The 16,465-nt window shown below is 41.8% G+C and overlaps 1 protein-coding gene and 1 long non-coding RNA gene across 3 annotated transcripts; one reads left to right on the top strand and one right to left on the bottom strand.

The window, feature by feature from the left end:
* Nucleotides 1-3,061: 3,061 nt before the first annotated feature.
* LOC120738184 (protein HEG homolog 1-like) lies at nt 3,062-7,970 on the top strand. Its single transcript, XM_040039330.1, has 11 exons — nt 3,062-3,199; nt 3,313-3,435; nt 4,187-4,293; nt 4,440-4,498; nt 4,632-4,789; nt 5,280-5,408; nt 5,508-5,550; nt 5,639-5,676; nt 5,850-5,937; nt 6,082-6,304; nt 6,988-7,970. Exons 3-11 carry the CDS (start codon nt 4,237-4,239, stop codon nt 7,138-7,140), a joined length of 948 nt encoding a protein of 315 aa, XP_039895264.1. The 5' UTR covers nt 3,062-3,199; nt 3,313-3,435; nt 4,187-4,236; the 3' UTR covers nt 7,141-7,970.
* Nucleotides 7,971-13,800: 5,830 nt separating this feature from the next.
* LOC120737884 lies at nt 13,801-15,518 on the bottom strand. 2 transcript variants are annotated; one of them, XR_005696863.1, is made up of 3 exons: nt 15,293-15,518; nt 15,130-15,218; nt 13,801-15,050 (listed from the first exon to the last, which is right to left on the bottom strand). It is a non-coding gene; the product is annotated as an uncharacterized LOC120737884 (long non-coding RNA). The 2 variants fall into 2 exon arrangements; XR_005696864.1 differs by having other exon boundaries at nt 15,130-15,189.
* Nucleotides 15,519-16,465: the final 947 nt, after the last annotated feature.

Genomic DNA, 16,465 nt, shown 5'->3' with positions numbered 1-16,465 from the left:
CCCCAGCTACTTCACCAGAGCCTACAGCTGCGAACAGACGCCCCAGCTACTTCACCAGATCCTACACCTGCAGTAACAGACGCCCCAGCTACTTCACCAGATCCTACACCTGCAGTAACAGACGCCCCGCTACTTCACCAGATCCTACAGCTGCAGTAACAGACGCCCCAGCTACTTCACCAGATCCTACAGCTGCAGTAACAGACGCCCCAGCTACTTCACCAGATCCTACAGCTGCAGTAACAGACGCCCCAGCTACTTCACCAGATCATACAGCTGCAGTAACAGACGCCCCAGCTACTTCACCAGATCCTACAGCTGCAGTAACAGACGCCCCAGCTACTTCACCAGATCCTACAGCTGCAGTAACAGACGCCCCAGCTACTTCACCAGATCCTACAGCTGCAGTAACAGACGCCCCAGCTACTTCACCAGATCCTACAGCTGCCGTAACAGACGCGCCAGTTACTTCACCAGATCCTACAGCTGCAGTAACAGACTCCCCAGCTACTTCACCAGATCCTACAGCTGCAGTAACAGAAGCCCAAGCTACTTCACCAGATCCTACAGCTGCAGTAACAGACGCCCCAGCTACTTCACCAGATCCTACAGCTGCAGTAACAGACGCCCCAGCTACTTCACCAGATGCTACAGCTGCAGTAACAGACGCCCCAGCTACTTCACCAGATGCTACAGCTGCAGTAACAGACGCCCCAGCTACTTCACCAGATGCTACAGCTGCAGTAACAGACGCCCCAGCTACTTCACCAGATCCTACAGCTGCAGTAACAGACGCCCCAGCTACTTCACCAGATGCTACAGCTGCAGTAACAGACGCCCCAGCTACTTCACCAGATGCTACAGCTGCAGTAAAGACGCCCCAGCTACTTCACCAGATCATACAGCTGCAGTAACAGACGCCCCAGCTACTTCACCAGATGCTACAGCTGCAGTAACAGACGCCCCAGCTACTTCACCAGATGCTACAGCTGCAGTAACAGACGCCCCAGCTACTTCACCAGATCCTACAGCTGCAGTAACAGACGCCCCAGCTACTTCACCAGATGCTACAGCTGCAGTAACAGACGCCCCAGCTACTTCACCAGATCCTACAGCTGCAGTAACAGACGCCCCAGCTACTTCACCAGATCCTACAGCTGCAGTAACAGACGCCCCAGCTACTTCACCAGATCCTACACCTGCAGTAACAGACGCCCCAGCTACTTCACCAGATCCTACACCTGCAGTAACAGACGCCCCAGCTACTTCACCAGATCCTACACCTGCAGTAACAGATGCCCCAGCTACTTCACCAGATCCTACACCTGCAGTAACAGACGCCCAAGCTACTTCACCAGATCCTACACCTGCAGTAACAGACGCCCCAGCTACTTCACCAGATCCTACACCTGCAGTAACAGACGCCCCAGCTACTTCACCAGCTCTACAGCTGCAGTAACAGACGCCCCAGCTACTTCACACATCCTACAGCTGCAGTAACAGACGCCCCAGCTACTTCACCAGATCCTACAGCTGCAGTAACAGACGCCCCAGCTACTTCACCAGATCCTACAGCTGCAGTAACAGACGCCCCAGCTACTTCACCAGATCCTACAGCTGCAGTAACAGACGCCCCAGCTACTTCACCAGATCCTACAGCTGCAGTAACAGACGCCCCAGCTACTTCACCAGATCCTACAGCTGCAGTAACAGACGCCCCAGCTACTTCACCAGATCCTACACCTGCAGTAACAGACGCCCCAGCTACTTCACCAGACCTACACCTGCAGTAACAGACGCCCCAGCTACTTCACCAGATCCTACAGCTGCAGTAACAGACGCCCCAGCTACTTCACCAGATCCTACACCTGCAGTAACAGACGCCCCAGCTACTTCACCAGATCCTACACCTGCAGTAACAGAAGCCCCAGCTACTTCACCAGATCCTACACCTGCAGTAACAGACGCCCCAGCTACTTCACCAGATCCTACACCTGCAGTAACAGACGCCCCAGCTACTTCACCAGATCCTACAGCTGCAGTAACAGACGCCCCAGCTACTTCACCAGCTACAGCTGCAGTAACAGACGCCCCAGCTACTTCACCAGATGCTACAGCTGCAGTAACAGACGCCCCAGCTACTTCACCAGATCATACAGCTGCAGTAACAGACGCCCCAGCTACTTCACCAGATGCTACAGCTGCAGTAACAGACGCCCCAGCTACTTCACCAGATGCTACAGCTGCAGTAACAGACGCCCCAGCTACTTCACCAGATCATACAGCTGCAGTAACAGACGCCCCAGCTACTTCACCAGATCATACAGCTGCAGTAACAGACGCCCCAGCTACTTCACCAGATGCTACAGCTGCAGTAACAGACGCCCCAGCTACTTCACCAGATCATACAGCTGCAGTAACAGACGCCCCAGCTACTTCACCAGATGCTACAGCTGCAGTAACACGCCCCAGCTACTTCACCAGATCCTACAGCTGCAGTAACAGACGCCCCAGCTACTTCACCAGATCCTACACCTGCAGTAACAGACGCCCCAGCTACTTCACCAGATGCTAAGGCAGTAACGACGCCCCAGCTACTTACCAGATGGCTACAGCTGCGTAACAGACGCCCCAGCTACTTTCACCAGATCCTACACCTGCAGTAACAGACGCCCCAGCTACTTCACCAGATCCTACACCTGCAGTAACAGACGCCCAAGCTACTTCACCAGATCCTACACCTGCAGTAACAGACGCCCAAGCTACTTCACCAGATCCTACAGCTGCAGTAACAGACGCCCCAGCTACTTCACCAGATCCTACAGCTGCAGTAACAGACGCCCCAGCTACTTCACCAGATCCTACAGCTGCAGTAACAGACGCCCCAGCTACTTCACCAGATCCTACAGCTGCAGTAACAGACGCCCCAGCTACTTCACCAGATCCTACACCTGCAGTAACAGACGCCCCAGCTACTTCACCAGATCCTACACCTGCAGTAACAGACGCCCAGCTACTTCACCAGATCCTACACCTGCAGTAACAGACGCCCCAGCTACTTCACCAGATCCTACACCTGCAGTAACAGACGCCCCAGCTACTTCACCAGATCCTACACCTGCAGTAACAGACGCCCCAGCTACTTCACCGGATCCATCTAGTTCACCAACAGGGGTTCCACCTACTTCAGCATCTCCGGGTAATGTGGCCAGTAGCCTGTACAAAAAGTGCAATGTTATCTGTATCCAGTCCAAGTATTTACATAATGCTTCCAAGGCTTATATTATTTTTTCTTTTGTTTCCACTTTGAAGATCCCTGTCATTCAAATCCATGTGGTGTTGGAAGCACCTGTGAAGCCCGTGCCAACCACACATTTGTATGCAAGTGTCTTCCTGGTGATTTTTACAATAATATCACCCGGAGATGTGAAAATGGTAATTATTTGTTTGTCTACAACAGCTGTCAACTTCTTACAAGTCTTACCTAGTGTTAGTGAAGAATAGGTGATTCAAAACCATAAGCACCGTTTGAACTAAACAGAGCTCTCTTAAGGTGTTTTCACATCTTTGGTGTCAAGATGACACCAAAGAGTTTTTTCTCCCTTGTCATAAAATGTCCCATGGACTTGGATTTCTTTCTGTGTGAAAACAAACCAAACCAAGGCAAAAATCTCCAAGTTTACAAAAGTATTAACCAATTTGTACCAGAGTAAACATACTATAGATATGAAAATGCCCTTAACCATTTCCCAGCATAAACAGTAGGTAAGGTTAGTAAACTGTTAGCCTAGCTTAGTGACAGAATTATAAAATCTGACAAACAGCTAGTTCACTGATTAATATTTTCGATTTGGTCTACTTATTCCATGCAAAAAAAAAAAAAGTAGGAAAGGCAGATTATGTTTTATTTCATCTTTTATTTTTCTGGGATTAATTTCGGGCAGGAGCAGTGACATCATGAACTATATTCTTGTTGCCTTGTATTCGCCAGGCAAGCAGAGAAGATTTTATGTTAGCTATCAGTTCCTGTCATAATGCTAAGTATCTGCTAGTTGTAGCGTCATATTTAACAGAGATATTGTATGACACTGGGATAAATCTTCCTCCTGTCAGCAAGTTAATGACAGGATAAAGTATCATTTTATTAGATTTTGAGTTTCTTCTGATGATGCTTTATTGCTTTCAGCCAAAGTTTTCCCTGGAAAACTTTCCCTGAGAAAACCATTTAATGACAAAATGACAAACACCACATCAAAGGAATTTAAAGAAACTGCAGATGAAATTGTTGCTGCGGTAAGTAATCAGTTAGTACTCTCTATCAATAAATGTGTCTTTATGGACATTTTTTGACATTTTTACAAGCTAAATTTAAGCTAAAGTTAAAAAATAATTATATCTTATTCATCTTGACCAAAACATATTTTCTTTTGAAAACATAGCTGGATGAAGTTTATAAAGGGAAGGACGGTTACTCTGGCTCTTTAGTGCTGAAACTCTTGTAAGTCTCAGACTGACAACAGCTTTTACCTTACAATTTTTCAGCCTATTTCGAATCACTGTACACTAACATGGTGTTATCCTGAAAAAATAAAGGATGCAATCATCACTAAATGTGATTTCTGTCTTAACAGGCGAAGCACCAGTCGTATGTTGAGGGCACCCCCAGGGATCATTGCAGTACTACAGATCATCTTCAAAGCCAGTTCTGAAATCAAAGAAGATGACGTTATAAAGGAGTTAGAAAACAATACTTGTGATGACTGTGTGCTGAGTGGGGCAACATTTGAGAGTAAGTTTATTACCTGTATTCTAGCACACTGTGTTTTTCCAGTAACTTCTATGTTGATATGTTTCTAAAACAAGACTCACACAAGATAAAGATTTGTTTTCAGAAAGAATATAATTGACAAGATGTGTTTCAGAATCCTTTATACTATACCTACGTTTCGGTCTGAATCGAACCATTTCCACCATATGTCCAAGATGATTTAGTTGTTAAAAAAACAAAACAAAGCCCTTCATAAACAGTTTTGGATCTTTGCCAAATTCTTGCTCATGGTTGCTTCTATTCTGAACTTTGAACTGAAACTATAATTTAGATAAACTTTTATGAAGTCCTAATGATAATGGTATAACTAAACTGCAGACTGTATATTCCAGTCCACAGTTCACATCATGACATGTTAGTTACTGACTTATGTAACTGCTGAGGACATTTTGTATTCAGTCTTTAAGCTGTATGTGCTAAAACTTTTTTCCACTCTCTCCTTTATTTAAAGCAACAGACCTGTGTGCTGAAAACCCTTGTGATGTAAAAACTTCAAACTGCACATCACAGGATGGAGCTTACAGCTGTACCTGTTTGGAAAAACATTTTCAAACAGACTTCAGTGACAGAATGTGCACTGGTAAGATATCTTGGTGAACAAGCAAACATCTTTCCGTGTGTGTGTTTTTCTTTGAATAGTTATTTATCTACTTCTTTAACTGTCTCATCATTTTCACAGCTTGTCCTAGTGGGTCCAGATTTAAAGATAATACATGTGTGAAGTAAGTGCTCCTCCTCCTGTATGTTCAGCATTGATGTAAGTTTGGGTAAATGAAATCCTAAAATAAACATTTTTTTTTTGTCTTGTAGATGTTCGTTTGGTTATTCTGGTTTGGAATGCAGTGAAAGTGAGTATACTGTATGTTTTTAAAAGTGAAAACTGAAACATAATTTTTGAAAAAACAAAACAAAAACCCTAACGAGTATTGACAACAAATACTAAAATTGATTTTCTACCAAAGGGAATTCAGTTAAGGACTTAAATTAGTTAAGGACTTAAATCTTTGTTGTGTTTTATTAGACTGGCAGCTCATTCTAGTAATTGTGGGCTCTGTTCTTGGGGGACTGCTGCTCATAGCCCTCATCCTTCTACCAATAATCCCTACCATGTAAGTTTCCCACCAACCCATCCCCTCACTTTAAACATTAATTTATCCACATCTTTATTACAAATTTTAAATGTAAAAGTTTGCAAATGCCTGATGAACACTGTAATAGTAAACTGTAATACTTTTTTACCATTTTGTTATCAGATCCTCAAAGAAAATCTCCAAAACCGGCAAAGATGGAGATATAGAAAACCCATACATGAACCAGGATTCGTTCATATTTAAAGGGTTCACTACCCTGCCAATTTTTTCCAATGGTGCGCCCAAACTCCCACGAGCCACCAACTCCACCACCACCATCAGCATAACCAACCTGGAGATAACTTCAAACAGTCGACAAAGCCCTGTCTTTGTGGACAACAGCTCGGTGAGTATGTGTCATGTTTCTCACTGACATGAGACACGGATCTTCAAAATAAAACAGGAAACACACTGACTGAACTCTAAACATGTAAACTTAACAGCAACTGGGGAGACAGAACATAGGAACCTGAAACATGGTACAGAAAGGCACAGTAGACACAACATGGAACGCAGTGAAGCCATATTACAAGAACTAAGCCTAAGGGAAATAATAACTATAAAGATCAAAACAGCACAACCCACGTGAACATAATGAACTCGCAGGGAAAGAGTAAAACTAAACGCGATGAACACAGGAACACAAGATCTCTTCAAAATAAAACAAGAAACATAAGTCGCAGACATCACAACCTGAACTTGACAACGTAAGACACAGACATGAAACACATGAAGGGCAAGGGAGACTTAACAGGGGTGGAAGACACAAGGGGAATCTAATAACAAACTATAACAACCTAGGCATGATAAAAAATGAACTAGAAAACCTGAAGGGCTTAAACATAAACCATAAACTAAAACTCAAAACGCTGGGTCAAAAGACCCAGGATTGTGACAGTATGTCTCTGTGTGTCCATAGAGATGTAGGCTTCGATTCGCATTTCTCCCTGATTTTATGAAGCTTTTCGTTTTTATGTCGTTTGTTGTTCATTTCACTGTGAAAGTAATTGTATTGTTTTCCCTCTGCAGGAGTTATATAGTGACCAAAATAACACAAACTCCCAGGCTCAACGTCAGAACAACCTCTACGCTGTGAAACGACCCCAGATCAAACCACACGCTCAGAGCCAAGGCTACGATAACCCTCACTACCAGTACGACAGTGAAAGCGACTTCAGTTAGTAAAAACTCACACAGAGTTGACCATACAATGGCAATGACTTATTTTTTGTTTTGTGTTTTTTTGGAATTGTATTCCAGTTACTGCACACAACGAAACTTAATGAGCGATCTGGCTTTTCACCATTTTTTACAGGAATTGTTTTCTGTGCATAAACTGTTCTTGATTATATCACATGGAATTTAAAAAAGTATTCATTGTTTTTCCTTTGTTGTTTGTTTTTTTTATTTCCTGAAAAATGGCTTATGAATTATTTATTGGACATGAACCAGAAACCTGGACATCCATGTTAAACTGATGAGGAGCTTCTTGATGTTGCTTTCTTTTCCCATTAATGCTTCACTTGTTCACTTGACTATGTTTGATTTTTGTAATTAGTCACAACTTGATATTTAACTAGTTTTTGTATTTGTTTAGGGCTCGTTCTAAGCGAGCAAAGAACCAGCAATTTGTGGCTCCAAGAGATTCCATATCACTTAAAACAATTAATAAAAACACTATTCCATTTATATTATTAAGTCACAGTCCAACTTATTGGATGTTAGAGTCACCTGTATATTTTATTATAATTTGTAAAAAACAAAAAGGCTAAGTACTTGTTGACTCCGTAATGCTTCAAACAGTTTGATAAGTATCTATTTATTTTATTTCTGGCCTTCCTTACTGAAACATTGTGTTATTCAACATGATATTATTATTTGAATGTCTTTGATCACTTTCATTTTGCATCACTTTTTTGTCACTTGTATATTTAGTATAGTATGATATTTATTTAATGGTTAATTCATGTTTATATTATATAGTAGTTAAATACACAAAACCCCACTTTGAAATAAAGAGCTTTTAAATACTCATATTCTTTGTCAGACTCTTCCTGAGATGAAATAATTGAGAAGATGCATTAGGCTGTTGTTCTTGTTTTTAAAATTATGGCAATGTTACATGAACGATTACATAATTTGTAACCCTAATTTATTTAACTTATCCATAATATTCATCCATCTCTGTTAATGGTAAATGGCCTGTATTTATATAGCACTTTACTAGTCCCTAAGGAGCCCAAAGCGCTTTACATATCCAGTCATCCACGCACACTGGTGATGGCAAGCTACATTGTAGCCACAGCCACCCTGGGGCGCACTGACAGAGGTGAGGCTGCCGGACACTGGCGCCACCGGGCCCTCTGACCACCACCAGTAGGCAATGGGTGAAGTGTCTTGCCCAAGGACACAACGACCGAGACTGTCCGAGCCGGGGCTCGAACCGGCAACCTTCCGATTACAAGGCAAACTCCCAACTCTTGAGCCACGATCGCCACGATAATGAGATTGATTTTTTTTTTATAGTACAGAAAAGTTTTGCTGACAAACATTTGTGAAGCTGGCATGCAGTAGAGTAATGTCGTGCTTGGCACATTTTGCTCCTACCCAGGTTACTGTCATAAAGAAGGGAGAAACTGTTCGGCACACACTGCTGAATTTCTTCAAACTCTACCATTGTATATTACTTTTTGACCAGTAGAAATTAAAGATTTATGCAAAAAGAATTCCACTGTAGGTCTTGCTAGAATTTAGTACAGAAAACCAGTGACTACATGCACAGCAGATGTACCAATGAGAAAAAATGTTATATAACAGTACACACAATATATAAAGTATTTCTAAATAAAGTTTAGAAAATTAACAAAAGTTTAAATGGAAAAGGAATTGGCAGAAATAGCACTGAACACTGAATAAAAATCGAATTTAAAATAAAGCAGTTTCTTAATTCAGAGTAAAAAAATGTATTTTAAAAATAATTTTAAAAATGTAAATAATAAAAATAAGTTTCAGAAGAATGAAACCCATTCTGGCTGCCAGAGAGGAGTAAGATAAAGATAAAGTATTATTATTATTATTATTATTATTATTATTATTGTTGTTGTTGTTGTTGTTGTTATTTGTAAAAAATAAAACAATTATAATAGCAAAATAATCTTAGCTGGTTATTTAGCAAGCACCAAACAACACCCTTTTCCAGTTGTCCTGCCGTTACTTTCAGTTTTTATATGTACTAGTAATACTGACTAGAGATTATAAACAGTCATTTAAGTGTACTCTTTTCATTTGATGAATTATACACAACGTTTTCAAAGAACGATAAATCTTTTATTGTTTCTGGAAATTGTACAGTTAGATTTCACAGTGTAGCTACTTCTGCAGCAAAGGGCACAGGACAGGTAACAGAAGAGGACATGAATTCTGTCTGCCACAGGTCTCTACCGCCCTCTTCAGACTACCTCAAATTAAGGTGTGTATTTTTTTTAAATAATATCTGTTCTGCTTTTTTTCAGCTACAGCTGCAAAAAGATTTCTTTTTGGTGGCTCTTAATGATCAGCCATAAATCTCTAATTGTTGGATGAAGCATGTAGCATCTATATAAAGTACAGAGGTTTCTCTCCTTGTCAAAAATAGCAATAACTGGAATCTAAATTATATTGTTTTTAATTTCAGCAGATAGGATTTAAAATAGAATTACATACGCTAAATATTAGATCTAGGACAGGTAATGTTTGTCGTACTGTTTCACACACAGCACGCTCGTAGTCAGCGTCATCATGTGATTGATGCAAGCCAGATCCTTTTATTTAGAAAAACTGAGATTAATAGTTATGTTATTGTTGAGGGGCACAGGCAAGACCCCCCCCCCCCCCCCCACACACACACACACACACACACATGAAAAACATTTTAATAAAATAAAAATAAAAAAAAGGCTCAAGAAAAGGGCACTTGGAGCGCCCATCAGGAAAGGGAAGGTGCCCAAGCCCCTTCTGCCCCCTGCCCTCCTCTGCATGTGCCTGGTTCAGGCTTAAGTTTTCTTTGGCTGGAAACTACATCACGTCTCTTCCCGATGTTTTGTTCCCCTTTCAGTCTTATCTCTGTGCTTGTTTACGTTTCTGTTCTTGCTTGTCTCAGTGTTAGTTTCCTGTGTCATTTTGACAGTCCCTTTTCCTGTGCATGTTCCTTGTCTCCTTCCTGTGATTAGTGTCACCTGTGCTCCCACCAGTTTCCTTCTCCCTCGTTACTGGTGCTGTGCCAAGATAGGTATCCCCAACAGAATTGTTCCCCCTGCGTCGGAAGCGTGCACTTGGCAGGGAGGGCGTATCCCAGGGGTCGGCAACCCTAGGCACGTGTGCCACAGTTGGCACGCAAAGGGTTAACTGATGGCACAGCCATAGCTGGACTGGCCATCGGGCATACCGGGCATTTGCTCGGTGGCCTGATGATTTTTTATTTATTTTTTTTGTAACGGTATAAACAATGAAAGGTGTTGGATTGGCCAGATGCTGGCCGGTGTGTAAAAATAACTCAGTTGTTTGCTGGTGGCATCGCAGAGCTTCCACAGATTCAGTAAAATTAAACCATCGGCGCCCCATGCCCCAGCCCAGCGACGGGGTCCACTCTGGCGGTTGCCCGCGCCTCCAGCGGAAGCCCAGGAGCTGGCCTGATGGCCACCCATATGGCAAGCAGCAGCGGCGGCGCAGCAGGCGTGGAAGTGAGCTGGGGCTCATAGGCAGCTGGGCAGACGGCCGGCACGCAGGACCATGCAGCCTGCGTGCTGAAGTGGACAGCGCGCCGCCCTCAGGCGTGGCATGACCCCCGCGCACCTCGACCTTCGTCTCCAGCTTGACAGGTCCCGCTGGCGCGCCAGCCTCCGGCTCACCCCGAGCCGCGCGCTGTCTACACGGTTGCTGTAACAGTAGCCTACATTCAATGGCTGCAGCCCTCCTGCTGCCAGCTGTACACATCAACACCAAAAATAACAACAGCACAAGCAGCGCACAGGTTTTAAGCCGGCGAGGCATCATTGTAGATGCAGTGAAGGTGAGTCCATCTCACCTGCAGCGGCATGGCAGACCAGGAGCCACCACAATAATAAAACATTTTTTTATTTAATTATAAATAAATTATTTCTCCTAATTATGTCCTGGGTTTTAACTAATTAATAATACCAAAGGAAACATCACAAAAAACACTTAACGTCAAATTAATTGCGATTTAGCAATTCAATGAGGCATCCACTTTATTTATTGAAAAGTATCGTATCGGTATTGGTATTGGTATCGGCAATACTGGCCCGAATTTACTTGGTATTGGATCGATACCAAAATATGCAGTATCGCACACCACTAGTATCAGGAGTACCAAGCGCATCGAGTCTCACCACAGGCTCTAACTGCTCACCATCCAGAGCTGTTATAGCCAGCACATAATCACAATCTGTTGCTAATCTTGGGAAAGCGTTTCATGTACTTTGATAATAGTTTTTGTTTGTTGTTCTAATACAGGTATTGTAGAAGAATAAAAGTGGTTGTGCCAAATATTGACTTTCATGCTTGAAGGTATTGTTGAAGCTGTTTTTGGCTTCTATGCTTAATTTCCATGTATGTTTGCATGTTTCAGAAAATGACTGCAGCTATTTCCAAATTTTCTTTAATATAACGAAATGAGGACTGGCTCAAGATTTTTGCACAGTACTATGTATTTTTATCTTTAGGCTATGTTTTAGCATTGACATTCATGGTAATGGTGAAGTGGTGTACACAACTTGATTCAGATTTGCAATTGTGATCAAGGTCAACTTAAGTATAATGGGAAGGTACTTTGGATCTTAATGGGAAAACTTTTTAAAAGTCTTTTTAAAATAGTTTTTTCTATTATCTCAGCTGTTTGCACATAGATCATCTTATCACATATCTTGTGATGTCTACAAATCAAAGTTCATGTTATCTTTCTCCCCACCCTGTTTTATTGGCCATGTACAGTTGAACAATGTGACATCCCTTATAGTTAGTGTGATGTGTTTTACCGTGTACAATTGTAATAACTTCTAAAGCTCCCTCTTTATTTATTAAGTAGATTTTCCACATTTCAGTTCTGGGATTAGAGTTTCGATATAATTTGATATACACATATTCCTTACCCGACTCAGCAATCAGCACTAGTGATTAATGAATCTAGATCATGTATAGTTTTGAAAAGGGATTTTTAAGTTAGAATGAGGAAAGGTTTAATTTATAGTTATATATGGCCTAACCATAGAAGGAACCATGCAATTTCAAGTAAGCCTTAGATTTAAAGAACATTACTTAAACACACTCTTACTTCAGAGAACTATGCAAAGTAAAGAGACTTAAAAAAATCAACATGTAAAAATATGCGGCTAAACAAGAAAAGAGTGGTTAATGGTAATTTCCTTCTTCTTGAAATGTAAATATAAAGGCTTGGGATGGTTTTCATATTGCATTAGATCAGTGACACATTTTTTTTTTTTTACCAACTTTTAAATGATAACTGAAATACTCTATGTCATGGAAAATTGATAAATAGATAAATGGCTTGAAAAGTGAACCCTTAGGTTATCTTCTTTGGGTGGGACCTGTACTTTAGCACTGTCCAAAGGAGGAGGAGGTGCTAACGATTAAAACTGCCTGTGAAGGGCAATTGAATTCTAATCGTACAAAGATTTTGAGAACTAAGGACTTGAGCACTCCTAACCTTCATTGGACATCTTTTCTGTGTTTACGCTGATTTTTTTTTTTTTTTTTTTTTTTTTCAATGGCTCAAAAATTCATACGCCTGTCTATCCTTTGGATACTTGTAGCCCTTTTGGGTAAGTAGTCTGTTCCTATTGCATAAACTTTAAAACCACACATTTTCAACTTGTGTTTTTTATGTGAATCAGATTGAGCTGCAATTACAGCTAAACTGTTTAACACAGGTCAAGTCTTTAAATGTTTTTCATAAATAGTGATAAAACCATTATTTAGGTTAAGATTTTATATTTGTACTCATTCCTAATCCACTATTATCTTTGTAGTAGTAAAATGGAAAGCTACCAGTGATGTGCGTTAAATGTCAGGAGGGATATTATACCCCTTATGTCAAACAGAGGGATTTGTGGCCCCAATAAATGATTTGTGACCCTAGGAAGTAATAAAGGAAATTAATAAAACATTTGGTAGCCATAGAATTATGATATTCATCAAAATATGCTAGTTCATAGCTCATTAATTTTTCCCGCCCAAAATAAATTATTTGATTACTAAAAAAGTAAAGTTTTTATATCAAATAGCATTCTTTACTTTTAAGCCATTAAAAAGTTTTTATTTTTTATGCTAAAAAGAACGCCATCTGGTGGTGGGCCAGTGTGTGTGTGTGCGTGCGCGCACCCCCGCGTCTGTGCGAGCTTGTGCACGCGCCTGAGTCTGGGCCCGTGCTCGTCTGTGTGTGTGTGTGTGTGTGTGAAAATGTGTTAAACCAGAGTAAAAGTGCTTAGTTAAACTTCTGCTTTTGTAACGGTCAGTATGGCGAGACATACAGGTTGCATGCCTCATTGGAAAACTTTATTTCAATTTTCAATCCAAAAAAGGAAAATGAGAATCAAAGTACGAGTCGCAAAAAATCTCTCGCGATCCCCCAAGCATAAGCTCACTTTGGCTTCCAGCAAAAACCCCTAGGTAAACAAGCAGGGAGACCACCTGAAAAAAACCCTCTGTCTTTCTCCAAAAACGCACAATAAATCCCCCCTAGCATTACTTGATAGGGACCCCTCTATTCCCAAAATTTATATTCGATAACAGGCGAAAAACCCCTGAAAAACTCCTTAGTCTTTTTTCTTCAAACCAGCCCTCGTACTAGCTCCGTTTCAAATTCAGCGCACAGCCTAAGTTTTCCCTCGCTCCTACTCGCACCGAGCCGCAGCCAGCGCGCAATTTTTTCCCTTGTTACTCTTGCTGTATCTGATCGCACCCCAGTTAGCCAATCGGATACAGGTCCGATTTTTATGATCTGCTGCTGAGGTTAAGACTGGCACAGCACTCCCAGAAGACGCCTGACTTCTATGGAGTTATTTTTTTTGCCACTATTCTGAGCGCACAGAAAAAAATTTGCAGGTGCAAGTGTTGTAGTTTGTGGAGAAATTTATTTTGAGCGAATGTGACCAAGTGGTCGGCGGGGTTATAAAAGAAATAATAAAACGCCACCTGGGGGGAATTCTAGCCCCCAGGAAATATAAACTTTAGAAATGAAATGTAATTAAAAAAAACAACGTTTGCACAGGTTCAGGGTTGCACACTGAGGCCGGCTCAATGTATTAACACCATTTTATTTATTAAAAAAATAAAAATAAAAACAAAATAACAAAGACAGCGTACTAATTGTCTAAAATAGAGTCCCAAATTACAAAAAAATAAACATACGACTGGGACTTACCAGCAGCGGTGGACCAAAAGAAAACCACACAAAAAACCCCACTATAGTCTATTCACCTGGTGCTGTACAACAAAAGTGTGGAAAACGACCCACCACCTAAGGTCCCACGGCCGCTGGTAGATCCTCAGTTCACTGAAATAAAAGCACAAGATATACACATTAAAAAGGATAAAAACATGGGGCATAAAAAGGCTCTCTATATCCTAAAAAGAAATTAAAAGAAAAACAGAGACCTGCAATAAAACACACCCACATACACACCACAGAGCACAGATTGGAAAAACTCGTACTCTGCGAGCCAGCCCACAGCTGGTGCTGGTTCCGATTGTTCATAGCCCTACTCAGTCTCGCGCAGCTCTCCACATCTGGGAGAGGCGGTACCAGTTTTTGTAACACCAGCCCAATATGCAGCTGAAAATCGCCCCGACCAGCCGCGAAAGCTGGAGTAAAACGATAGTCCAAAAAAGGGGCTTAGCGCGAGACCCAAAGCCCCCAGGGGCGAGGCGAGGCCAGCAGCAGGAACAAAACTGGACGGCCAACAGATCGGAACACAAGATGAAACAGGGCAAGACAAGACAGCAGCTAGGCAGGTGTCTCGACTCTTTGCTTAAAATCAGGCAGTTGGTCCCTGAGAGGGTGCGGCAGCAATCAAACCCTACAAATAAAAAAAGGCAAAGATAACCTTAATCTTCTCTAATTTACAAATACTAGCAGCTATAATATAAGCGGCTTACCCCAAGACTGGAGGCGCTGTACTGTACGGTGGACGCAACTCACGCGTCTCTCCACCACAGCTGGAGTAAAGAAAAGAGAAACAGCCACGCTGTAGCGGGCCGCAGAATTATGACTACTAGTTACCGACTTTTGAGAGAAATCAGAGGTCGAAAGGAGGCCTACCTGTAGCAGTCACACAATCCGATCGTATCGGTAAATTAACCAATAGGCCAGCATTTACTGCTGTATCGCACCAGAAGGAGGAATGATCCAACAAAAAAAACGGCTTCCCTTTATACAGGTAAACACCACCCTGTAATCAATATGCAGGTGGGTTCCTAATTAACCCAATCACACGATACAAGGAGCGAGTGCAGTGGAAAGAGAGCGAGGGTGGTAGAGCGAGCGAGAAAGAAAGAAAAAGAAGGGTGTGAGATTATAATATTATTTTATGTAGCCCATCCAGGTAGCCCACCCGGCTACACGAAGAAAAGCTGAATTTGAGTGAACAAAATTCATTCGTGCATGCAAAAAAATGTATTTCAGTGTTTGCTATTATCCATACACACACACAATAGAAGCCCCTCTCGCTCAGTTTTTGCATTGGCGCTCGCTCGCAATGTGTTGCTCGCGCTCTCAACATTTCTGCCCGTGCGCACTCAACTCTTTCTCTACTCTGTGACGAGGTAGGAGCGAGGGAAAACTTAGGCTGTGCGCTGAATTTGAGACGGAGCTAGTAAGAGGGCTGGTTTGAAGAAAAAAGACTAAGGATTTTTTAAGGAGTTTTTCCCCTGTTATCTTTTTTTTCTTTTTTTGCTTGTCCCGTTCGGCTCTTTTGCCATCAGAATTATTGTCTAAAGGTGAAGAAAGATGCCCAACGGATTTACTTTACCAAATTGACCATCCCAGCCTTGCCGTAATGGTCCATTTGATTCACCCTTTTATTGTTTATTTTACTTTCTCTTGCTGAATACGGGACAGACTTGACTGGGGGAAGGAAGGGGAGAAAGAAAGAGGGAAAGAAAAACAGCTGAGAAGAGGGATGGGGGAGAAGGGCAAAAAACAAAAACCAACAGAATGAGCAGAGAAAAAAAAATGCATATATCAATCACCTGGATCACCTGTTGAGAAAGAAAAAAGAAAACAAGCAGAAGAAAACAAGAGTAATAGAATAAACAACATCACAATGATATATGGGAATATGACAGTAAATACTAAATATTAAACATTATTGTGCAGCACATAAGATCAACAGAACACAGTGTGCTTTGAGGTAGGAGCCAAAAAGGGTGTAGTTTGTGGGTGTGATCACCCGTGTGTACACCTGTGAGCATGGACGCGCTTGTTTTTTTTAAA

Source organism: Simochromis diagramma, unplaced genomic scaffold (assembly GCF_900408965.1).
Source record: "Simochromis diagramma unplaced genomic scaffold, fSimDia1.1 OVJJ01000402.1, whole genome shotgun sequence".
Taxonomy (NCBI): Eukaryota; Metazoa; Chordata; class Actinopteri; order Cichliformes; family Cichlidae; genus Simochromis; species Simochromis diagramma.
This window is presented reverse-complemented; position numbering and strand designations above follow the sequence as displayed.

What these genes read in the sequence shown, in the direction of transcription:
- LOC120738184 (XM_040039330.1), top strand. Translation starts at nt 4,237, where the DNA reads ATGACAAACACCACATCAAAGGAATTTAAAGAAACTGCAGATGAAATT. An exon ending in GAGTGGGGCAACATTTGAGA is followed by an intron (nt 4,790 to 5,279) that starts GTAAGTTTATTA and finishes CTTTATTTAAAG; the next exon opens with CAACAGACCTGTGTGCTGAA. An exon ending in TCTTTGTGGACAACAGCTCG is followed by an intron (nt 6,305 to 6,987) that starts GTGAGTATGTGT and finishes TTCCCTCTGCAG; the next exon opens with GAGTTATATAGTGACCAAAA.